This window comes from Strigops habroptila, chromosome Z, assembly GCF_004027225.2.
Source record: "Strigops habroptila isolate Jane chromosome Z, bStrHab1.2.pri, whole genome shotgun sequence".
NCBI lineage: Eukaryota > Metazoa > Chordata > Aves > Psittaciformes > Psittacidae > Strigops > Strigops habroptila.
In genome coordinates, this window is record NC_044302.2 from 87640532 (window position 1) to 87666313 (window position 25782).

Here is a 25782-nt window from a genome sequence, read left to right on the forward strand (position 1 = left end):
CTTCCCAGCCAGCAAGACCACTTGCTTGCCAGCCTGCTTGTTTGCCTGCCTGTCAAGATGGCCACCAGGTCCTCTCCACATCCCCCTTGCCTCAGGCTAGGAATAGGTTGCTGCAAACTCAGCCATCACAGCTACATGCACATCACCTGCAATTTAACTCATTAATCATCTAATCAAGCTACCACTGATGACCAGCTGCAGTCCTGAACAAGGCACGAGCTGTGGGATGTGAGGGGCAGTGGTGCTGTGGCAAGCCCTGTGAGTCCTCCAGCTCTGTGTTTCACGGGGCTGTGGCTGTAAGCTTCAGGGCTCTTGACAACTATGGTGAATTCTGCACTTTCAGGAGGGTTTTCTCGTGCCTCTGGAGGGTTTAGTAAAGGCTTGGTGTTCCTGTTTGGTCTGTTTGGAGTGTTTTCTGATGCAGCACTGCTTTCAGTTCCCCTGAACTGCTGCTGAACCCAGGCAGGCAGAATGCAGGAGCACCGACATTTGCAGAAACCACAGAGCTTGTAGGGCAAAAAGAGCAGAGTTCAAAAGCCACTTAATCGGAGCCCGCTCTGTGAGTGAGCTTCACAGCAAAAGGGGCAGGGAAGAGCCTGTGACATGGCAGTGAACACTGAGGGCAGCCCAGGGACAGAGCGCAGAGCACAGAGCAGGGAGTGCAGGGCAGTGAAGATGAGTAATTCAGTGGAACACGACAGTTAATACCTGAATACAAGCTTTGTATTCAAAGAATTGCTTGAGATTTGAGCCAACAGAGCACTTCTAAGGTCAAGTCACAAAAAAGAAAGACTTTTTGTGTGCAAGATTGTTTCGTATGGCAGGTGCTTTCCATCAGCTTTAGATGTCCATGGGAAGGACTGTGCCTGGAAGGAGTGATATATTATAGTGGATACACCCAAGCAGAAAACCAGGAGCTTAACACGCACCTGACCGTGAAGCTGTGGAGTATGCTGGCTTTCCTTCATGACAGAAATATATCCATCACAAAGCACAGCTGGGGTAAGGAGGCTCTGCCAGCATCATTTGACTTCTTTCTTGAATTTGACAATTCTACTTTCTCTAGGATAGAAAAATACAAATAGTGGAAAGAGATTTCTGCAGTCCTTGTCAGACAAATATAACAACAATAGTTAATGGTTATAAGAGTATAGGGATTGAATTATGACAATTTTAATGAGTCACAGCATTGGCTTGAGGAGCATTCAGGGAATTCTGCACGTCACCTGTCCACAAACAGTATCTGGAAAGCCCATTTGTTCCCACAAACGTGACAGTGTGTGTATATATGAGAGAATGCTGCTAAGTCACCCATGAACACTTCAAACTTCTGTCATAAATAGTAAAACCACCTTCAAATGACAACCCAATGGAAATGCAGCAGCACATTTTTCAGGAAGTCTAGCCATGTCTGCAGACATAAAGATAACATAGACTGAACAATCATGAAGAAACATTCAGTGTCATAGTGTGCTATAGCAATTGGAGTTAGAAGCTCCTGCCAGTGTTCACGAATATCGAGCTTTTACTGAAAATCAGGTACTTTCCAGAGTGTTGCTGTAACAGGATCAACGCTGCAGCACAGTGGCACTTTTCCCCAGACCTTAACTCTGTGGAGTGGCACAGCATTGCAAAGCAGAGCTGCTAATTCTCTGCCTTGCCCTCTGACAAGGTTCACATACATGTAATCATGGAGCAGCATGAACATAGGCAGACTGTAACTCTCTCAGAACAGGTACGTACAAAGAAATGATCAATGGCAAAGTATGTAATTTCTGCTGCTGCCTAGCATGCCACTAGGAGGCAAAAGCCCCATAAGAGCAAGAAGGAGGCAGGAAGAGAAGTTTCTGTGGAAAACTGTGCTAATATTAACTTTCTCTTGCTGAGTGCTCCTTACATTTGCATGTGTTGCATATTACACACATACAGAGCAACACTATTCTGACTTAGGAAGGAGATTGTCAAACTTCCTTAAACAATATTAATGCATCTGTTCAAAGATGCTCTCACATGTACTTTTTTCCCCCATATATACATGGTTTACGGATTACCTGCCCCAGCCAATAATTTTTGTCTTGTTCTTCTCCACCCTCATTCACCACATAATTCTGTTATGACATCTCACCTGTTTTGGGATCATTTAATAGACTAAAATCAGTGAAATGAAGCAGGTTAAAAACAACATGGAAAGAAAAAAAAGGTATTTTTATTTTGTATCATTTCACTTCACCTCCAAGCATGGTACTGACACAACTGTGGAGGTGACAAGATCCTGACTATGATATTCTTTGTGAGCATTGAATTCGAAAGCCAGAGATGTTCAGATCAGAGTGCCCAATCACTCAAACCACTTCGGAGTACAGGACAACATCGGCAGATGAAAGATACCTTAAAAAGATGGACTAGCACTTATGTCAGAGAAACTTAGTGAACATCTTACCCACTTCTTTTTCTTTCCTCTGTTTTTGTCAAATTTAATATAATTCCTAACCAGCTACTTTTCACAAAGGTAAATGGAAACAAAAAGTTGAATAAATGCTCTGATAAAAAAAATACTTAAAGCTGCAGTCATAAAAGTTGCACATGGGAACAGTAACACATCATTGCTACTCTGGGATTTAGATGCTGGTTTTGGTCTACGCAGAGAATGGAATGGCATGTTTATACATGAGAAAGCATGACTATTGCTGGTATTCTTGTCTTGCTTGAATATAATCTTGTAATTTTGTTGCTGGTACTGCTGTTGGTTTTTATGAAAAGTAAAAAACCAAAATATCTATAAGCTGCTTTTAGGCTTGTGGGTCCTCTTCCTTAAAATATTAATTCCTTCAAATTTTTTATTCACCTCAAAATAGCTAGTTTCCCCGAATCAATCACAGGCATCCTTCACAGAAATAAGTGGAAAAAACAGAGGATCCAGGAAGCTTTTGCACCTGCAAGTGTAAAATTAAGCATATGATAGACATTTCAGATGGGCAACTTTCACAGAAATTTCACAGCATGAACAGTTATTTTAATTGTGTTTGTTGCAATTTATATTCTCAGAAGCATTCTATCAGATATGAATATATTCATTTCTGAGTACTGGACAAACGAGAAGATGACAGGAACTGCCTAGCATTCAGAGTTGCAAAGATGAGCTCGTCCTTTGATCATTGCAAGATTTGTCTAGTGCTGATACTGTGCACATACTTTTGCAGTGGTGTTTACCCATGCAAAATGACTGTATTGCTACAATTAGCACATTGATGGTCATGACAACTGCCAGATAGAATAGCAACAGTCACAAAGTTTAATCTTCCTTAATAATAAATGCCTCATCATCAGTTGATTGTTTATTTTCACAAATAAACATGATTTTATAAATAAAATCCAGTGTTTAGCAGAATGGATAGCATAAAGAACTGCATTTCTCCCACTAAGAAAAAGCCCCATTGTGTTATGCAACAAAAAAAACTAGTTGTCATTGGTAAGTGGCAAATAAAAAGCACATGGCAGTGTTTTTAACTCAAATAAGCTCCATCCAGTACTCTAATAAGCTTCTGAACTAGCTAAGATTGGTTTGTTTTTTTTTTTTTAATTAAGCTGGAAATGTCAAGCACTTCCAAAGCTTTATTTTAACACCCCAAAATGTTTCAAAAAGTAGTTAAAATTTTGTGCAGAAGGGGAAGCAATAAACAATGAGGAAGAGTCAAACAACCTTTTGTGAAGCTCAAAGACAAACAATTTTTATTCTGCAATCTCATCCCTGCGAAAAGCTCAGCAACTTCACTGAGGCCTATTTAATATAGGGTTCTGCCTTTGTGGTTTGGGTTTAACTTAGCACAAACACAGGTTTAAAATTTCATGCAAAACTTATTTTCTCAGTATTGGTTTTCCAATCCTTTATTATCCTTCAAAGTCTTTGATTCATGTAATGAACTCACACACAGAAGGACAGAAGAAATTTATGATCATAGTTTTAAAAAAAATAAATATATATCTCCACATAGCTAAATCTTTAAAAGACTGACCAGCAGAATCTCTTGAGATCCTACTGGCAAAGGAGAGAGCAAGCAAACATGTTATCGGTCACCTGAGGAGTGGGAATGTACACAGCGATTCTCAATGGTAGCAGGGAACTAGACTTCATGACCCAAGAGGTTGGTCCACTTTTGTCTTTACACCTGTAATTACCACACAAATTTTGTTAGCCATTACTCTGTAAAGACTTGAGCTTGTATGCACCAATATGGCTCTACAGGACTCTGCAATATGCGGTAAATGCATCACAGGGTGAATACTGCTGATAGCAGCAGCCAAACAGTCTGAATACATTTTAGTTCCCGTTCTCCCACCACTTCTTGCTTAATATCCTGAGGAGAGCAGTTTTCTCCACTGATCATAATGAAACCCACAAGCAACACTGTTATGCAAACCCTTGCTGAGAAGCAGAACTCATCTTAGCAAACAGAGCATGCTGCTGAAGTGAGATACCCATGGGTTGTCTCATTGCTGGAACCAGTTTTTCTGCCTCTATCAAAGTATTGGAGAGCTTTGGGGAATCAAGGTAAATTGTTGTATATGTTTGTCTTAGAAATAAATGAGCAAAGTTTCAGGAGAAATAGAATTGGTATGAGGTATTACATATAACCTCATATAACTGAAAATTTTAATTGTAGATTTTACTTAAAACTACTTATGGAGCCGAAAAGATGCCAGGTTAACATGAACTTCTCTCTTTCAGAGTTTTCTGTCTGGTTCCCTGAAATTTTACTAAAAGCAGTCCTACTTTAAGTGCTCTTTGCATTTTGAGTAATAACAGAAAAGGTATCACTTAAATGTAATTATTTTCTAGTAATTCTTTTTGCATTATTTGTGCCTAGTTGGTTGTGGGTGGGGTATTTTATAATATACCATGCCCTGGATTGAGGTATCTGTATATAATTTGTTTGTAGTGGGTCATGAAAAATATTTGTCTTTCCATCGGTAAGTCAGAATGGTAGTCAATGTCTTAAAACTGCACAAAAGTTCCTTTACAATCACAGGGGACCTTGAAATTCTAGAAATAAGGGTAGGAACTTTTCAGTGGCAGGAATTTACATTTTTCTTCCTGGAGATTTGGAGACGTTACATTAGCTTTAGTGGAATAACCAGAGTCAAATCAAAGATGTTCATAAGGCGGTCACTGTATACACTATATTCAGAATGAAGAGGGATATGTCTGCTTCATTTCTGGGCTGTCTCTCTAGAAAATTTACATTATTCTGAAAGCTGTTGATTAGTATATGAGAAAAATTATTTTTAGAACACAAATTATTAAGTACCATGGAAGTCTGTAGCTATATAAAGCCATGTTAAAAGAAAAATGGTAATCCTTTTTCAGAAAGGGATATTAGCTAGCCTGTTCTTATTGGATAGAAGTTCTTGGTGGAGAAGTTGCCAGGTTTCGGTTGTTGAAAACTGAGTTGCCAATATTTGACAGGTATTTTTATTTTGACATAGACAGGTACCAAAAAAAAGCCAGAAAATATGAGTTAAACTTTGTGCTGGACTTACCGTGACATAAGATGAATAGATGACCATGAATGGATAGGTGCTTTGGCCTCTTGCATAGGCTGTAACAATAGTTTGAGTCCAACTGGGGTGCCATCTGGCTGTTCTGATCAAGCGCTATGCTTTTGCTAGTTCTGATCTCAGTCTGGAGTGGATAAACTATATTTTCCTCTCATGCTCCTGAAATATGATGCAGTTGATCTTATGATTTGGTAAAAGATTAGAAAAAGTGACAATGGAGAGGGACAATGGAAGTGTAGAGGAATGCGTAATGGAAAAGATGCAGAATGCAGTTGTGATCAGGCTGGAACACTGTCTTGTCTAATTTTAACAACTACATGTCCTCATGAGTGTGCTGGTTTTGCCTTGCTGGTGTTACATAAGGATGTTTGAAATTATGCTCTCAGGATAACATAGAGGGTGTGAGCCTCTCATCAGGGAATCACTTAGATAGTGTTGCACAATTCCTTGTACAGTCAACAGTTATATACATTTCACTTGCTTAATTGAGGGTGGTATGCACACCCTTTTATTGATTCGGTGTTGCTGTTTGAAGAAAGAGCAAGCACAAGCGGAAGTCGAAGTGAAATGGTCTTTCGGCTTCACCAAGACTGAAAAGTAAATAATGAGACCATATTTATGCCAAAACAAAACAACTTTTTTTTTTTTTTTAATCAAGCTGCTAGTTGAGACTGGAATATTCACAGTGAATTCAAGAGGAATACAGTTGAAACATTTGTATTTCTGTGTTCTTATTACACTGTATGGGAATGTGCAGTTATATTGTAAAGAATGGATAATTGCCCTTGTTTACACTGAGGTGTAATTAGGATCCAGTTGTGGAAGAAGTCTGTACAAGTGTATCTTGATATCTGTGTGGGTCTTTGTTGAAGGCAGTGAGAGGCTGGGAAAGTACTGCATATGCAAATCTCCTTGATGAATCCATGGAATGGGAACTAAAACCTGAGTATTGTTCCAGATTTGAGCAAACACGTTTGACTAATGCAACCATCTCATAACAAAGCAAATGTTACTGTGCACCTTATGTGCTGCTTCCAGTTCAGAGCAGAAGCTGAAAATCTGAAGTATTTTCCACTGAATTTCCCAATACAGTGCAAAGAGAAAGTTCAGAAAATAACCCAACTACTTCTTGCATGAGACTCCTCTGTCCCACAGGCACTTTTCACTTTAGAGGGGAAGAGTATGGTGAACTTAATCTCTCTTCAGAATCTTTTCAAGTTCCCATTTCATGATTTACAGCATATTATATGTGCTAATGGAATAGGTAACTGCTGTCACTTCTGGGAAGGGAAACAGAAACTGCGGAGATTTCTCTGGTGAGCATAGCCACACATAAAAGATTTTCCCTTTATCCCAGTTCTTTTTCTGCCTCCCTGGCCAGTCAGGTTTTACATTAGAATCCACAATATGGCTTCTAGTATAACGTACCTTACGAAAGCAGGAACTGGTGACGTACATTAGAGAGAAGCAGATAGACTTCAGTTTCTTACTCTATTTTGGTTCTTAGTGTTACCTTTACCCTTTACTACTGATAAGTAAGTAAAAGACAGAGGCTACATTGCTGATTGTAAACCCTTCCACATGCCCAGGAGCTTTTTACTCTTGAAGTGCTTGTAAATCCGCATGACTCGGGCAAAGTTTGTTCACAGTACTGGTAAGAAATTTATTAAAAGAAATACATTGACAGTCATAACGTGGCAGTCATGAATGGTTCAGTGCACTCAAAAGCATGTATGAATGTAATTGATCTTGCTATTACAAAGATGTAGAAAACTTCTGAGAAACCATAATTCATAACAAGAACTTCCTTTAAAGCTGCATTTCCAGCTTCCGAAAGTCTACATGATGAATGTCTATTTTCCAGGAGGATCACATAGTTTGACACAGGACATTTTCTTGAATTTCAAATGGAAGAGGTAGTGGAAGAATCAATTTATTGCTAGAACTTTCGAAATAAATGAACTCCTGAGTTAGCCAAGTGGCTGATCAGATTGTAATTTATAAGTTCTGAAGACTTCAGACACTGAGGTAAAGCTATAGTATCTCTGATGGTTTAGATTTTGTTACGACAGTTGAAAAAAAGCATGCATTAGTACAAAGTCAAATGAGATCAGAGACAAAAGGCTTTGTTATTCTCTCTGGCACTGCAATTAGCTTAACTTTCTACTTACGTGGGTGAAATCAGTGCTTTGTGAGGCAGTGTGGGAGAAATCTTGAATGATCAGTGATACATATACATACTTCTACAGTGTAATTGTGTGTATGTGAGTGCATATGCATCAAATAGCAGTAGATGGCTTACCCCTGATAATCTCTATAGTAAACGCGTACTTCCTCTCTTCTCTATACGTGCAAAAGAAATGACAATATCGTGCTCTGGGGAGAAGTTTCACACACGTCTTAGTTTGGCTGTTTTTATTGTATGTAAGTTTGTAGTATAATACGCACAGCTTGGAAAGACTGAATTTCTTGGTAATACTGAAAGACTGGGAAAGTTAACTTTAAGTTGCAGAAGTCACAGGTAAAACTATTCCAACATAACTGGCAATTCATGCAATGTGATACAATCAAACAGAAGGCAAAAGGAGCAACACCCCAATTTAGAAGCTTTTGTTAGTGAAGTAAAAAATAAAAAAATACTGAACACCTACTGAACTGTACTGGGTAAAGATAGTATATCATTCTTCAACCTCTTTCTAAAATATTTTTCAGACCCCCATTTATTGTGCTTTGTAGTGATACTCCTTTAATTCGAAACAAATGATTCAGAACCCTTCTAGATATAACATTCTAGCTTTGTACCATTAAGTTTTACATTTTAACTTCCATACACAAAACAGATCCCACTTAAAGAAGTTGTGAATCAGATACACCACTATTATCTGCTGTAGCTGCACCCCTGCTTCCACTGTTGGCTGGGAAAGGAGTCCCTGCTGCAGAGGGCTCCTGGAACCCAAAGTTAGCCCCAGCTCAGGGGTCCAGCTGCTTCCTTATTACCCTCATCCTTCACTGCACTGTGCTTTAATTGTACTGAATTCAAACATATTGAGCTTTTGCTCTCAGTTCACACTAAAGACTGGTTCTGAAAGTTAATGAAAAGGGCTGACAAATGAAAACAGTTTCAAATGAAGCTATGTTTTTTCCACTTGGAATTGTTCAACCTTTTTTTTCTCCCTCCAAGAAATTAAGTACCTTTGACAGTTTCTAGGTGGTTTGATTGTTGTATCTTCCTAATTTACTCCACATTTTTTCATTTTCCATCCAAACATGCACTTTCTTTTTTTCCAGATACAAAGTGGAGAAGATAAACAAGAACACAGAGTGGAGAGGGGGAGCAGCAGGGAAGAAAATTGCTGAGAAGGAAAAGAAAAACTGACACACACCCCCAAACCAGAAGAATTTCTGTTTTCATAAGGGAACTTGCAGTTCTCTAAGGAGTTTATAGGAATAACCTTAGTCTAGCAACCCAAGTTCTAGTACAGTCTATGCTTCTCACCGCAGGACACTCATATTTTAATTTTAAAGTAGTATGTATTTTCTTGGGTTTATTAAGTGTTCAGTTCCTAATTCTAGAAATGAAGAGAATTTTTAGTATGCCCAAAAGGAGCTGCATGACCATTCTCTAAAGGCGGTACCTGCACTGAAAATTTTAAAAGATCGTATAACCACAGCAAGGGTATAATAAAATACAAATCTTCTCTAACCCTGCAGGAAGATGTGCTATAATATCTCCACAACCAATCAGCAGTACTACAAGCCTCAGACCAGGAAACTCTTTAAAGTACAGTATGTGTGAACATTGCAACAACGACTTTCTCATTGCCGCTCTTTCTTTTTGTCTTTTTTATGCTTATAGGATGTCAGGGTAGATGTGAAATCACTCATGGCGAAATTTAACGCGGGTAACAACCCCACAGAGGATGTTTCTGGTAACAGCCACCCCTTCAAAGCCTCTGGACAACCTACCTATACAGGATTACAGACAAGGAAAGCAGCATTTGAGAAATTTGCAAGTCAAGGAAACGCAACTACTTCTTCAGGACCCAGTACCTTTCACAAACCTGTTCATCCTAAGCCTCCTCTGGCAATCAAGCCTTCAAGTGATGATAAAACAGAGAAGGATCCAAAGCTCCCATATTTGAAACCAGTGGCACAAAGGTTTGGAGTTCAGCTTCAGGCAACTAACAGAGAAAATTATGAAAAAGCTGGATGCACTAAACTCCCCACCAAAACAAGTGACTCGGCAAAGGAAGAGCCAGTGCCTCTGTATCCAAAACTTGCACAGAACAGGTTCCTTAACTCTGCTCCTCATGAGAAAGAAAAAAGTGCTCTGGGAACAAAATCAAATCCAAATTTTGCACCACAGGAGAGTGAGGCAAAACCAGCATTTTCAAAAGTAACTGGAGTTAAGGAAAAGTTCTTGTCTGCAACACAAGAAAATGAGCCCAAATCTTCTTTCTCTAAACCACCTCTTGCACAGAAACCTTCTCTAAACCATGATGTCTCCCACAATGAAGACACTTCTAATAAAAATGTTTTTCTTCAAAAAGGACTATCAGGCCCTAGACAAAATATACACTCATTTAAGGCAACAAAGGAAATGGATGAAAATAGTAACTGTTCTGCAGAAGCTACAGGCAGTCATATTTCTAACATAGCTCTGAAGCCTACTGATCACTGCGCCAGTTCATCTCAAGGAACCCCCAAAAATATGGAGGAAAAAATTGAAGAAAAGGGAATGAGTGCTGCGAAGAACATCTTTCTCAACAAAATTATCCAGGAAGAGTCAGGTTCCTCTTCTAAGTTCCATAAGACAAACACAGCATTTGCTGAAGGAAGGCTATCAGGTGGATCACAAGAGAAAGAGGATGGGGACAGGAGCTCAGGAACTCCCAAGCAAAAAGCCTTGCCCCCACTGTTCAAGCTGGGCCAGCCCCCGCAGAAGCCCAGCAGGCCCCCCAGCGTGCATCTGGAAAGGTTTCGGAAAAGCAGCCCAAAAGACAGTGAGTCCTCTCTGGTTTTTCTTTCTTGGGTATTGGCATTTTTATGCATTTAGTACCCGTTTCATTTCAGGTGGAATCCCTTTTTCTGTTCAGAAATAATGATACTCATGCATCAGACAACACTTTAAAGCTTTAACCTATGTTTGTGTCTCTTCCACGCAGGACAAAAATTAAGATTATATTCTCCATCCCTCAGTGATAAACTGTAGGACGAATGCTTTCTGTATTGGGTTTATTTGTTTTCAAAACTGCCTAGAGGTAACTCTAACTTGCATCAGGTAGTGTAAGTATTTTTCTCAACAGACGTTTAAGTCTTGACTTCCTATAAATGAGATGTTCATGTCGTGTGCCCCGTTCTTGATAGTAACTTCCTGGGCACAGTTTGAGGGTCATCAAAATGATATACTAGAACCTGTAGTGACCACACTTTTTTTTATTTCTTTTTTGCCTTGCACAATGATTAATCACAGTGTGACCCTATAAGTTACTATATTTTAAAGTTTGTTTAGAAAGTTGAACACTTAGCAAAATTACAGAATCAATTGTTCCCACATGATGCATTGGTTTTATACCCAGATCTGAATCCAGACTCCACAAGCATCTTCTGGACTTCATGTTTTCTGTTAGGCATGCATGATTTCAGCAGTACCACAGTTAGTGGCACCTGAGGGTCTGCCTCACTCTTTTTGTAGAGAACCAGACCTCTGAACTTCCCAGTGGTCGTAATCCAGGCATTAATATTAAGGCTTGTCACTAGGTTTCTGTAAAATTTGAGGTTGTCTTGAAATATCTGGAAGGACACAAATCCTTGTGAAAGAAAGAATTCCACTCCTGCAAAGAATTCTGCTTCAACAGGTTCCTTTCACTGCGTAAGACAAATTGCAACAATGATATAAGCTGTTTCTGAGGTACTCAAAATATGCCTTTGAAAATCTCATGTAAAAATGTAGTTTCCTAAAGTTAGGCCGACATAACTGCTGTCAGCTCCTTGAAGGAGAGGTCAATTTTGTGAGGTTCTGAATGTCCTTAATTCCTCTTTAAATCACCTGTATTTCAAAATTTGGGTTAAGGTTTTCCACCAAAGCTTTTAGGCACTTTTCAGCAATTCTAAAAATTTAAAATCAGCAACTCCAGCTGGAATGGGTGATGCCAATTGACACATTTCTGTTACAAGTTTTACAGTAGCTGAAGGAGGCTTCCTCTTTTTAGTATAGCAGCAGGTGCAAGGAACAGTGATTGCATAAGAAATTCTGATCACGTTTTAAAATCAAAGTTTTAAGTGGTTTTTAAGTTGGGTTGTTTGGATTTTTATTTCTGCCTTAATGCACTGCTGTGTGCATGGATCTCAGGAAGCAAAGACGTGTTCAATCCTCACGTATATTTTCTTATCTTAAGTAATTTTAACTAGTCATGTCCTGCAACTGATTTTGTCAGGTGATACACACAGAGAAGTAATTTCTGGTAATGGGGGGTAGTTCATGTACATTAGTCTGCCGCAACCATCTGGCTTCGATTTAATTAAACACATCAGACTTAGACTCTTAAATTTTCAGCATAGTCAGTGGGAAAGGGAGATGCCCAATATTGTGATTCAGAGGGTTAAAGATAGATGCCTAATGTAGCTGGTGATAGATGGTCTGAATAATTCCACACTGTGCATGTGCACTACATCAGGCACATTAATGTAAAAGTTTGGCCTTGTGCCTCACGTATTTAGAATACACTATAGTTTGTGCTTCAGCATTTTTGAATGCACATAAGACTGGTCTTCCTGAGAGAGAAGATACTCAAAGGGATTATGACTGGATGAAAAAGCTCAGAGATGACTTTCTATAAAGACAAAAAGCCACACTAAAACCACAGAGTGTGCATACAGCTATATATTGTTATTATTAATTTCATTTAAAAATTAGGAGCATATCAGTAACATAAAATGTATGTTCTTGTCAGCTGCTACATCCTGTTTTTTCCTGTCTAATCTTACAGTTACGGGAATGTTTTCACGAATCCATGACCAGAGCCAGATCCTCAAATGTTGTAAATTTGTTTCTCTCTTTAAAAGAAATATGCCAATGTATAACAGCCTGAGCAGCTGCCCCTTCTCCATAGAGCACTGTTCAGGATGGCTGGCTTTACATGAGTGCCCAGAGCAGTTTCAAAATGGAAAGGCAGCATTTTCAGCAAATGGTACCAGAAAATGTTTTTATTAAATAAAAACAGCTAGCATTGCTAGCTAAAACTTTGAGAAGTCCTGATAAAGGCTAGAGACACCCAAAATTCCAACTCCTTTTTAAAAACACATTTTTAAGTTTATTTTTAAGTAATGGAGGAATGATGTTACTTTTTATTTGTTTGTTTGTTTGTTTGTTTGTTTTTCTGGTTGCCATGCAGTTATAGACACAAAGCCTTTTTATCTCATCCTGTTTTTATAACCAAGGGCTAGAAATATTTAACCATTAAAAATGAATACTGTAGCATTAAGGATATAACTAGAACTTTTGCTAGAAGGAGGATCTCCAGTTTTCACTAACCAGCACTAATGCAACCACCAGCCTGGTTGAGTCGCATTGGGAACATGAGGAAAACATGGAGCTGCCCAGTGTGGTGGCACAGGTTTTTTTCCAAACATGTCGCAAAATACACACCCAACCAAGTAGAACTGAAGGGTCAGAGATGGTCTTTCTCTACCTCAGTATTTGGGTCAGGGCAAGACTGAAAAATTTAGGAACTACATCTATATGAAGCTGTTCATAGTGGCTCCGAATTTCTGCCTTCCCCTGTAGACGTGGCATGTAGACACTGACATTCTGTTTGGCTTTAATTAATGTGGCCAGAACTCTCCATAGAGTAGTTCTGGTGGAAAGAATGAATCCTGAACAAACTAATTTTTAGCTCAACAAAGTTATTCGTTGCTGATGGGTTTCTTGGAATACAGTTCAACTGATTTTTTTTGCTTTTTTTTAACTGTCCTTTTAAGAATCAAAGTCATGTCAGGAAGGTGCCACCCCACAGCACAAATTCTTCCTGCTCTTTGCTTTGTCCTGATAAACAGTGGCTGGCCACAGTTGCCTAATTTTTTGCCATGATTGAGGTGCTGAGTGAAAAGAACAAGCAAATGGAAAGGGTTTTCCCATCCAATAAAGCTCCGGAGATCTAACATTGGGTGGGGTTGATCTGTACTAGGGCAAAAGTTAGGCTTTGTGTTGTCCTTTGAGAAGAGAAAAGCTCTGCGTATAGCGGTCATTACACTTGTGTTATGGGCATATGCCTGGGGTGCAGAAAAGCTTGTATTGTCTGATATAAAGCAAGAGTTTGAACTCTGTTTACTCAGAAGTGTCAATTCACCCTTTTGTCTTTGGTTGTTATCCTTTCCCATGAAATCTGCTTTGCCTTTTTTGTAATCAAGCATTCACTTGGCATGAAATAACTTTAAACATTAGAGGCTGAAGGACTTACTTTTGATGAAACACTCTTAGTCATGTATAGGAGAAGGATTTGCATGCCTGCAGGAATACTAAGGGATGCTGATTTGGTGTTGGTCTTGCTTTGGGTTAGAAATTTTCACCTGAAAAGCTTTTCATGATAGAACTTCTGTAGATACAAGTGTCTTGCTGAGGAAAGTGTGACTGCTGATGCATTACTATTTTCCAGTGAAGGCAGGCTTTTAGAAATTCCTGTCTGGGCCTGTGCATACATAGCACTCCGGTAAATTCCTGCGTTATGTCCCATTACAGCAGTTTTCCCTGAGAGTAGATCATATTTACGTCAGCTCAGAATCAGTGAAATGCATGTGATTTCTAGATTCAGAAAATAATGCTAACGATACTGTTTTATAATGAACACCCGAAGTGCAAATGGGGCTTTGTTAGAAACAAGAAGACAAAGTTATTTGCTGACAGCTTTCCATGTGAGGCCACAACCGTACTGTTGCTTTCAGAGAACTGCACCGGGGCTGACCTCAGTGGGATCGTGTGTGTACAGATGGCCACCCACATCAAGTCAGTTGAAGGCTCTAAACACCTGTGAATGCCTTGTGAATGATCAACACTGGGTTTTCTGCTAGAGAGAGTATTTTGAGCTGTACTGGGAGAAATGAAAGGAAACTACTGGATCTAGAAAAGAAGTATACATCTAAGAAAATTTTCACAATTTATAATTTGGGTAATGGTTCTGTTTGCAGTCCTTGTAGAGGTTCTGTTCTGACGCAGGCTGTATACCCACACAATGACATGGCTATCTGAGTTGGGTAAGACAACCAGAGAGAAAGGAGGAATTAAAATTGGAGGTGCTTTGTCAAAGTTACCACAACCCTCTGTTGACAAAGTAATTCACAATCAAGCACAACTCCTGAGGATGGTAAATGTTTTAATTGTCTTTTCAAAGTTCCTTAGAACCAGTCAGTTGTTCCTCTTACTTGATGGCAAGTTGAAAAAGCAGCTTCTGAAGTTATAAAGAACAGGGGATTTTTTTTATCACAGGATGTCACAGCTGTTTACTGCAGAATCTGGACTTAAAAGGTCAACGTAGGTTTTCTTTTTTTACCTCAGTGCTAGATGGGATAAAGTTATGCAACAGCTCAGTATTAAGGTGAAAGGGAATAAAAAGAATTGTAACCTGAAATAAATCATCTTGTTTCTAAGACAGATGAAACTAAAAGTGGGTGATGATCTCAAACAATGCAGTTGAGGGTGGGGGTAGCCGTGTGTAATGATGTGATGTCTCTGTTTGCACAGGTGAACTACAGTATGCCACATAGCCCTGACAGCTCAAGAAAATGTCAAAATCATAATTTCAGAATGGAATGATAATTATGTGCAACATAATGCCTGCACATCACTATACAGAGCTAAAATGTTGAATTTTAAGCAATATGAAAATTGTGAGACTGAGAAATGAGACTGTGGGACTTTGAAGACCTTCAGTGCTTTTTTACCTAGTCTTTTATTAGGTTTCACGATGTTGATGTCTATTATTATTGGTCCCCTGTACATCTACCTTAAAACTATGGAAGTGAATTTGAAATTATGATCATACAGATCTGCCAAGAACTTAACTCTGCTGGATCTAGAAAAACTGGATGAGTATTTACGTGTAGTTTTTAGTGGAAATGAATGTAAAAGCTCTTCGGCTTTCCTCTAAGGGCATTCCTCTCTCTCCTCTGGGAGAACCCAAATGATTCTAGTTTCAGCAGCATTATATTTTCACCTCTGAGAAACAGAAGAATCAGTTTTTGAAGCTCCTAGAAGTAGACAATGGTCAGCTGAAATATAATTCAAGTTGTGCATTTATCATGAAAATCAGTCCTCAGTGTATGAAATCTCAATGTACATAGTTTGGTACAAGTGCAATGACATCACCTGTGCAGGTCTCACCCCAAAGGAGTTGTCTTACTCATGGGATTGGTATAAGGCTAGTTTCAAAAAAGAGTTCTGAGTTCCTTTCTAATTTCAATATTTTCTTTGGCCATCTTTCAATATTTCAAACTGTAAGTTCTGAAAGACCAGGTGAATTAAATTTCCCTTAGTCTTTTTGCTCATATCTTCATTCTCTAGCTGTAATTACATGCACCACAATTATAGAATATGCATGTAAGACTAAGGTTTTCAACAAGCAAAGTTTGGAGACATGCTTTCAGTCTGCTTCAGTCAGAGAGAAATTTTTCTTTAAGGGCCTCTACCGCAAGGAATACTAATGCTATGGGAGAAACCCTGCCACACTGAAGTTTTTGTAGTATTACCTGTAATTGGTCAAGGATTCATCATGTAATTCTGCTAAAATCTGTAGACAAGACTACAAATTAAACTGCTAGCATGTCCTACAGCACTACAAAAGATAAATCACTGCAATTTAAACATGAATGCACCCATCCTGATTGATAGAAATATGAATGAGAAGTTATTTATCTGCCTAAGTTATAGATAAAATAAGTCCTGAGGGAAGCCAACATTCAGAATTTCCCTGCAGAAGATTGTTCTGGGTACAACTTGCTGTTGTTGTGCAATAGGAACAAAATTACGCAAAAAACATTGCAAATTAATATTTAAACTCATTGCTCATTATTATTTCCTAAGCTACAACAGTCTGCAATATCTTTAAAATAAATTAATGTATATTTTTACTTATAAAGGAGTAAAATGTATCCGTCAATAAACCACCAGAGGGCAGTTATCAGTTGCGAAATATTACAGCTTAGGCAACTGGCACATTTGTCTATCTTCCTCTAAATATCTCTGCTTTTGTTTGTTAGGCCTTATGTGGCACACTTGTTTGCTTCCAGATTATCTGATTCTAGTAAAATGAGTAAGATATGGGCTGTTTATATCATAGTATGACGGCACAGGAAAATGTATTTTTCTCAGGTAAACACATGTTATAGTTTATGTAAGAATTCTGGAGTCATTCCTGCAGTTGACTATGCTAATTCTCATTGAGTGAGTTATAATAACTCCTGAGTGAAGACTTCGGAGTGTAAGATGTAAAATTTAGGACTCTGAAGATAAATCATGCAAATGCATCTGTTAATTCTGTTGATTAAAACTAGATGATCACTTAATAGGAATTCCAAACACATGTTGATATGCAATTTGAATTGTTTTGAGGACTCTTCTGTTATGAATCAAAGTATGTGCCTAACATATTCTCTCAATAGGTCTGCACTTCTGAAAGAACCGAACAAAACACATGAGGTGTTACAATGTATTGGAAACCAGTGTCCAGCCCCAGCAGCATGAGTGCTGGATGGTTTTAACACAATGTTTTGGGGATTACACTGTGTGTAAAAGGAGTCTTTGTGAAGAAATGTTGAGAACACTAGTTAGAAACAAGAATTTAAAAGTAGTAAAAAAATAAGACAGCTATGACTTTACCATGGAAGGTGATAGAAAGTAAATGGCTAGAAATAAAGCAGTAAAATTGAAGTAACTAATTATCTCTGCTTAATTATGTTACCTTAATTATGTATCTCCTCCATTTCTGAATACTTCCAGTTGCTGTTCTTTATTCATACATATGAAATGGAGTATACCATGCAGTATAAAATTAACAGGCTCAGGCTTCTAAATATTTCTTATTAAAGAAAGAAGTAATTATTAAGGCTTCTTATCAGACAATGAAAAGTTTTACCTATATTTCGATTGGGAATTAATTTTGTGTTCTTCCTTAAATAAGGATAGGCATCTGCATATGATTACACATCTGTAGTTTGAAATCACTTTCCTTATGCCAGCAGCACTGCCCAAATGAAATGTTCTGAATATCTAACCTCTTATTTAGTCACCATAAGGCTCAGTCTGGTGAGCTTTAACATACCAAAGGAATTTGGATGAAACCTGTGGGTTTTCTTTTGGGAGCAAGATTACATACATGCTTAATATTTTTCAGCTGTCAATCGTAAATGTAGATTTAGACCTTCACTTTTGGGTGTTGTTTATCCTTCATCTGTTTTTCTCTACATTCTCAAATAGAATGGGAATGCCCACTACCAGGTATGTGGTCTGGGACTTGTATTGAATAGTTATTAATTATTAGGTGAAATAGCCTTGAGGTAGTCTGTGCATCTGTTCTGGAAACAAGATTTCCCAATTGAGATCAACAAGAAGTTCTGCTTAAAAAAAGACAAATCCTCTGTTTTCTCTGATCATGTTTTTCATGATGTACAAGCAGCAATCAACATAGTCTTAAAATGGGTGGAGATCTGTACTGAAAAAAAAACTTCAGGACTTCACAAACAGTTACATGGTCAAAAGTTTTGCATTTTGAAAGAAGCATCCTTTAATAGAACAAAATGCTTTTGAGCTACTCCGCAAATGCAATGTTGGTTTTCAGTGTTACTGCAAAACATTCACTATTTCTATATGCAAGATCTGGGAAGCTTTCTTGGTTTTACAGGGGGTTTGCTAACAACCTGAAGCAACATCTGCAGGAGCTGATCACCCACTTTATTCAAAATGTGCAGGGAGCTGTTGTCTGCTCCCCTAACCTGCAAATTAATTTAGGTACAAGCCGTGGTTTCAGGTTTCACAATTATGCTACTTTGGAGCTGCTCAAAGTAAGCAGGTAAACCTGCAACATTACTGAAGCTCAGTGCTTTTGATTGTACTGTTGTCAGACATCCTGTAACAACAGAGACATGAAGCTTATTGGAGACACTGCTCACACTTTGAAAACAAAAACCACAGAAAGGTTTTGGTTATTACCGTCCTTGAGTCCAGACCCTGCTTTAAGAAATGCCCAGATAAAATCCTCTTTTTTCTTTCCTTTTCCTTATCCCTTTCCTTTACATTTTCCCTCCCTCCTCTCCTCTCCTCTCCTCTCCTCTCCTCTCCTCTCCTCTCCTCTCCTCTCCTCTCCTCTCCTCTCCTCTCCTCTCCTCTCCTCTCCTCTCCTCTCCTCTCCTCTCCTCTCTCTCCTCTCCTCTCCTCTCCTCCTCTCTCCTCTCCTCTCCTTTCTTCTCCTCTCCTCTCCTCTCCTCTCCTCTCCTCTCCTCTCCTCTCCTCTCCTCTCCTCTCCTCTCCTCTCCTCTCCTATCCTCTCCTTTCTTCTCTTCTCCTTTCCCCTCTGCTCCTCTCCTCTCCCCTCTGCTCCTTTCCTGATTTTATTTTTCACTTCCTTCAAAATATCTCCTTTTTTTTTGAGGTGATTCCCATTGTTACCAGGTAAAAGCGTTGTGTCAAGTAATCACATTCTATTGCAATACAGGTTGAATTGATCATGAGGGTTTGTATCTTCAGCCAATGGATGGTGAACTGCAGGTGTGAGTGCTAAACATGTTTGTTTGGGTTTTTTTTCTTTGAGTACTTCTGTTCGGCTTAGGTTGATAATTAGATACTGTTATTCATCTATGTGCCAATCTCTCATCCAAGCCATATCAATACCCTAGTATTTAGAGAGAGGAATGAATAGAGACATGTAATTTCATCCATAACACCCTTGCACTGAGTCCAATTTATTTTATGATTTTGAAAAGGAATGGGGAGAACTGGCACTGGACAAAGTACTGGTTCCCACGGTTCCTATCCCACCAAATTTCTTCTTACCTCTACTACTCCAATAAGGATGCCTGGCACTGATGCTACTTCCTTTCAATTCGCCACATATTTCTGGATTAGCATCTCAGGGTAGCATAATGCAGCGTCCCAGAAGAGCACTGAGGATTTTAGCAAGGTGAGAATGGGTCTTTTTCCCATTCTGTTGAAACTTGTTTCTGACTCCATAAAGTACATTGGTTCCAAACACTTGGACTTATTTTGGGGTTTTTACTAGTTTCTCTTGGAGTTCACACAGGAGAAGCATTAAGGTACTGTTATATGCAGGTTGATTTGTCCTGAGGTTGTTGAATACGCAATATCCGGATATGAAAGGGAGATGGGATCTATCTCTAGATATTATGTCACCTACCAAATAGGTATCAGCATTTTCTTTTCACAAGCCAGGAATGGCAAGGGTCAAAGTCACAAGTTCTTCATCAAGACAACTTGAGTGCCCTGAACTTCTGGATAAATAAACATTCTCCAAGAATGTACGTGACCTTTGCTCACTGCACGTGTGGAAGTTGTTTGAGAAGGTTCCCCAAGAGCACAGGAAAAGTGTTTGAAGTGTTCTATGCATAGTTCTGCTGTAAGTGCTGATGTCCAGCACAATTAAAGAAGTTTAATACCACAAGCAGCGGTTAATGGGATATTTGGTACTTTCTATGGACAGTTATAGCAAATTTATCTTAGTTGCAATTCAGCTGCAGAGGTTTTGAGGAACTCATTCCTTTTCATGTATGCTTTCATTTCTTTGGGAAGAGCTTCAGTTTCTGCATCTGTTTTTCAGTGCAGCACAGCATGTGAAAAAACTTAGAGTCCCAAGAAGCAAGAAGAGGCTATCTGGTCAGTGATCTGTTAGTGGCCAAACCTACCACACAGCGATGATCCTTAACACTGTTTCCTGTGATGAGAGTGCATTGGATACATTTGAAGTCAGAATGTAGTTTCAATTCGTTTTCTTGTTCTGAGTGTACAGAGCTGACTTCAGTTTCTCTACCCACACAGACCCTTTCCATGTCCTTAGTGTACCAAGTGTACACAAAAAGATGGAACTGGTGTCAAAATGAAATGCTCTGTTAAAACAGGAAACAAAGCACTACTGAAACATTTCGATATCTTTGGCTCCACAGGCCTGATTATGAGAGCTTTTTCATACTAAATGTCACCTTTCATACAGATGTAACTCATTCCATTATTTTCAGTACTAGAATTAAAGCATTTTACACCCACATCAGTCTCAGTCATAAATGTAGGCAATTACAACTATAAAGGCAGGGAAGAGTCAGTTCTAATCGCTAGAAAATAAAAAAACATTGTTTACTTTAATATGATGATCATTTAGTTATTGTTAGATTCCAGCAGTGTACATAAATTAAAAGGGACAGCTTGTTCAGCCCTTATACTTAAAAATACATAATTAATCTAAAATGCGTGTGATGTCCTTTCCTGGCTCAGTTTCCTATTGCCTGGATTTGGCTCCCAAGAGACATTAGATGAAAGAAGTATTATGCACAGAGACTTGGACAGACTTTTTACCTTAATCCTAAAAAATAGTTGCACTGAAGTAATGCTGTATGAAGACATAATGCGTTTATGCATGTCAAACATATACACAACACTGTATTAGGGAAACATGACCCTGTTAAACCATAGATATTTGAGAATATAATTAATAACAACTAACATGCCTTTAAAACAAAACAAAACCAAACAAAACCAAACCAAACCAAACCAAACAAAAAAGACACCTTTCTGGCTTCTTTTTTTCGTTAGAATCTGCTTAAAAGTATTCAGTTGCAGATACATGCTTAGATTGCCAGTGTTACTCATCCTTATCAGGGATTTTAGAACAATAAGACATTATAGCTGGTAAATAAAGACTATGAAGAGTTAAATGGGAACACAGAATCCTCAGAGAGTCAGATACAAAGAGAGAAAATCGTGTAATCTCGGCTCATTTAGACAAAATTGGTCTTGACTGAAAGTACACATGTAGAATGAAGAAATGTAAACCACACCTGCAAAAAGAGGTAGTGTAATGTCTTGGGAACAAATCTAGATCTTCTAAACAAGTCTATAAATTAGTAAGGACAATGATGTGACAGAAAAGTCTAATGCAGAATTGTTGTCAGCCTGTAACCCTAAATTCTTAGAGATTTAGCCTTAAGGATTCTTCATATAGCTACAAAGTTTTTGAATAAAAGAATTTGCTAATGGGCCTTAGTTTGATATTCAGGTATCTGCACTTCCAAAACAGGAGGAGGGATAACAATTGAAGAAAATACTGAAATACCCTAGACGCAATCAGTAGAGATATGGCCAGATTAAGAATGGCTTTTAATATTCATCACTGCATGTGGTAGAGAAGTGCATGCTGTGTAGAATTCCAGTGCCAGGTTTTTTACAATGCTGGAAAAGTTGGAGAGATTACAGAAATAGCTACAAATTAATTGCTAAATGGGGGGTGGGGGGGGAAGGAAATGCCTTAAGATGAGTCTAAAAATTTTGGGTCTTTGAAGTTATCAAAATGAAATCTAAGATATTGGTTAAGTTCAGTGGTATCAGTGCTTTATGGGTAGAAAACAGTGGTTATAAAAAGACTTTTGATCTAGTTAGCAAAGGTACAAATAAAAGTAATAGAACCTGAAGCCTGATGAACTTGGGAAACAGTAAAATACAAATTTTAACAGTGAGCAAACTTAACCAAACAAACTCTGTAGTGGTATATTCCTTCTCTCATCTTCAAACAAGTGGGACATCTTCCTGGAAGACAAGTTTTAGCCAAAATTGTGTCTTAGTAGATCTCTAGTTGTTGGGCTCAATATATGGCAAGTATTTTAAATGTGATGTCTTCTAAAATATAGGACAACAAACAGCAGATGTCATCTTTGAATTGCAAGGGACATAAAGAAACTGTTTGATGTCCATCCATACAAGTACTAGAACTTATTCATGATGTAAGTTTATTCTACTTCTTCAACATGAACCTTCAAGCCATGCAAATTCCACCTTCAGTATTAGAAAGGGACTCCTAACAAATGTTGCTGGCCTTTAAACACATTACTTCTTGCCTTCTCCACCATGGAAATGGAGAAAAAACATTTCCCTTTCTTCTTTGCCAGAGACTTAAGTATTAATTTTGTTCTCCCTCAGTCTTATCACATTGCCCTAAATAACCACCATTTGTTCAATATATCCAGGAATCGATGTTTTCTAGATCTCTAATCTTTCTCACTTTTCTCCTATGGACTCTCTCCAGCTGGCACACATTAACCCTGCAGTAGCCTCCCCCCTACTAAGTGGACAGATTATTTTACTTGACTTTAGGATTATACTTTTGAATAAAATTATTAAAAGATGTGTGAATAAAAAGATATGTGGTACCGTACAACTTTAATCTTGGCATACCTTAAATTACAAGGGTCTGCTTTTGCAAGATGAATGTTTATGAAGACAATAACTGAAGAATTCACCTGTGTTATCAGCAGCATTGGGACTTTCAGTACTTTGCTGTTTAAGTAACAAGGAGCTTAACAGGTTTCAAATGCACTGTTGTTGACACACATGTTGACAAGTTGCTCCAAGAAACCTTGAAGCCCAGCCTATCTAAATTTTTTGAGTTCTTTGTTAGTAACGAGAAAAATGGTCAAGGCTTGGTAATTTCGCTTTGATTTCCATGTGACACATGAGATGTCCTTCAGAGAGTTGTTGATTCTCCTTCTCCTGTCTCTCAAGGACAGATTCTTAGACTCCTAAACAGCTAAAGAAAGCTCTTTCAGTAGTTTCTGTAATTTTCAGTCTTGATATTAAGCATTACTAAATATTTGTCACTGTTCTGTGTTTAAATCACTTTTTTCTTAAAAAAAGTGAAAGTTTATTTTTCTTGACAAGATTTTACTTCCACTGTACAGGTGTGAACTTGAAGAAAATCTCCAGAAAACAAGGAGGTTCTTTTCAATTTTAATTGGTTTAACTGAACTGTGAATTTTCTTTTTCCTTCTGCTCTCCTCTTCTTAGATTTTGCTGGACTTCCCTCCATACAGCTGACGACAATTCTTTCTGGATACCGTTAAATCCACTCATGATACTTGAAAGAAATCTCTAGTTTTCACGGCATCATGGCATCCAAACAGTGATGTCATTTGATTGTGTTGAATAACTTCTCTCAATGTGAACTCTCAAAACAATGGTTACTATGATTGTTCATAGAGCATGAATTCAGTGCAGCACACATGCACACCAACCCACTCATGTATTATGGCATCTGTGCCTGGTGCACTGCATCATTGTGTTTGTTAGGCTGCATCTATTTGTGTAGCTTCTGTGCAGCTTCTCAAACTACCATTTTTCTGGTAGGGGCTTGCAAGGAAATTAAGTCCAGCCTTTTACAACTTATGTTACAAATGTATTTGAAGATGTAGAGAGACCAGTACACCTCTTAATCAGTGCCAAAATATCTTTTCATCCCTCATCCCTTCCCTTGAAACTCTGTCTCTGAGCAAGGTAGACTCCAGCAAGACTGCATCAGTGCTCACATGAAACTTTGCAGCTGATGTTTTCAAGTAATTCATAGAATTAATTGGCAATTCAATTTTAAGACACAAGAGCTTAAATAGTGGATGAACTGATATTTTTATGTCTTATTCATACCTTGACAAAAAAAATTTCAAGGCCTTCTTTAGGCAGTACATTCTTCTAGGCAAAGTCTCTCTATTCTGGCAAAATAAGGCACCAAATATATCTAAGAAGTGAGTTCAGCAAAATGTATTTGCTCTGGAGTGTGTGCAGTACTGATAATGTATCCTAATACTTCATGTAAACAGTGAGGTTCTCCCCTTAGTTGTTTGCTTGGTAAATTCAGACTGTCCTGCTTTTTTTCAGACCCTAAAAATGAAGGTTTGAAACAGATAGGACCTCCCTCAGCAGCACTTTCCCTGCCTGTACCTCCACCACACTCTGCTACGCAGTTGCCACCTCCTCCATCAGCCTCTCACCCATCTCTGCAGGCCCAAGCAGCTCCTAACCTGCCTCCCAGAAACGTCAAGCCCAGCTTTGAAACAATGTAAGTGAGCATAAACCCAAAGGTCTTTATTGTCTCATCTTTTTCTGTCTATTACTTTGCTCATGCAGTAGCAGATTAAAGCTGCAGGTATCCCAGAGTTCTATGGCAGTGAGGTCCCACACCAATTTCCTTGTCCTACCATGTCCTTGGCCTGTTTGGAATTAGTTTTGGTTAGCTTGAACCCTCCATCTATTCAATTGTTTCCCCAAACTGTCTTATCTATAAAACCTCCTTTTTCTGCCTTGTTGGTAAGGGGAGGAGGGAGGGAACAGACACCCCTTTGGGTTCATTACACCAGAACAGTTCAAGGGTTTTATACACTGGTAGAAAATCAGTTGTATCAATAACTAAAGCTTTCCCCTGCCCTTTTCTGGGGAAAGAGGGCCAGGAGGGTCAGGTCTATCAGCTGATACCCCAGGAAACAGCCTTGCAAGCCGGAGGTACTGAGCTCAGCGCTGGTTGTGAAACTGCAGCAGGGGCTGCGCTGTGGCCTGTTGTGATAACACTGGAAAGCCTCCGTCACATATAGGGCTCCTTTCTAGATCCTTCCTCAAGGAGCTGCAAACAAAATGGGAACCACTCAGTGATGAAGAGCTAAAAGCATCTCAATCTAGTGTCAAAACTGACCAGAAGCAAGCTGAGCCTGAATAATGACCTGCTCTCTGGCCAGCAGTTATGGCAAATAGCAGGAAACAGACGACAGGGAGAATGTATTGGGGATTAGAGAGGTGTGTATTAGCACGCACACTGTATTTTGGTACGGATGGTGTGACAACATCAGCCCAGAGCTGCTGCTGTGCTCAGGGCTGTGGAAACATTCCCCTGGCCCCGCCATGGCAGCCCTGTGGAGCTGCTGTCTTTGTCCCATCCAGCAGCTGGAGCACTGGCCACCTCTCTGCAGCCCCTGCCACAGCTTGCCCAGACACCCTCCTTGCCAAGTGCTTGGGATCCAAGTGTGCCCTCTTTGCCTGCAGGGATCTGCAAAATTTACCTACAGTTTGTCCTTCCACTGTCCCATTCCTGTGTGCCCTCTGGACGCTCCCTTCTGCTGAAAATGTGTGCCTGGGTGCTGACACCGTCCTTTCATCCTGTCTTGGTGCTTTCTCCATCAGGCCAATTTTAAAACATCACA

The 25782-nt window shown here is 39.0% G+C and overlaps 1 protein-coding gene and 1 long non-coding RNA gene across 4 annotated transcripts in view; one reads left to right on the forward strand and one right to left on the reverse strand.

The window, feature by feature from the left end:
* Positions 1 to 2186: 2186 nt before the first annotated feature.
* Positions 2187 to 6089, reverse strand: LOC115600566. Its single transcript, XR_003989050.1, has 3 exons — positions 5539 to 6089; positions 4076 to 4166; positions 2187 to 2933 (listed from the first exon to the last, which is right to left on the reverse strand). It is a non-coding gene; the product is annotated as an uncharacterized LOC115600566 (long non-coding RNA).
* Positions 4339 to 25782, forward strand: part of FYB1 (FYN binding protein 1) — a 46351-nt gene continuing 24907 nt past the window's right edge. For 2 of the 3 annotated variants that reach the window (XM_030469687.1, XM_030469689.1), the window contains exons 1-4: positions 4374 to 4549; positions 8845 to 9083; positions 9413 to 10559; positions 24470 to 24650. In XM_030469687.1, the coding sequence (XP_030325547.1) occupies positions 9042 to 9083; positions 9413 to 10559; positions 24470 to 24650 (1370 nt within the window). In that variant the 5' untranslated portion in view covers positions 4374 to 4549; positions 8845 to 9041. Of the gene's footprint in view, positions 4550 to 8844; positions 9084 to 9412; positions 10560 to 24469; positions 24651 to 25782 lie in introns of all 3 variants that reach the window. The other variant, XM_030469688.1, reaches the window with a different exon arrangement.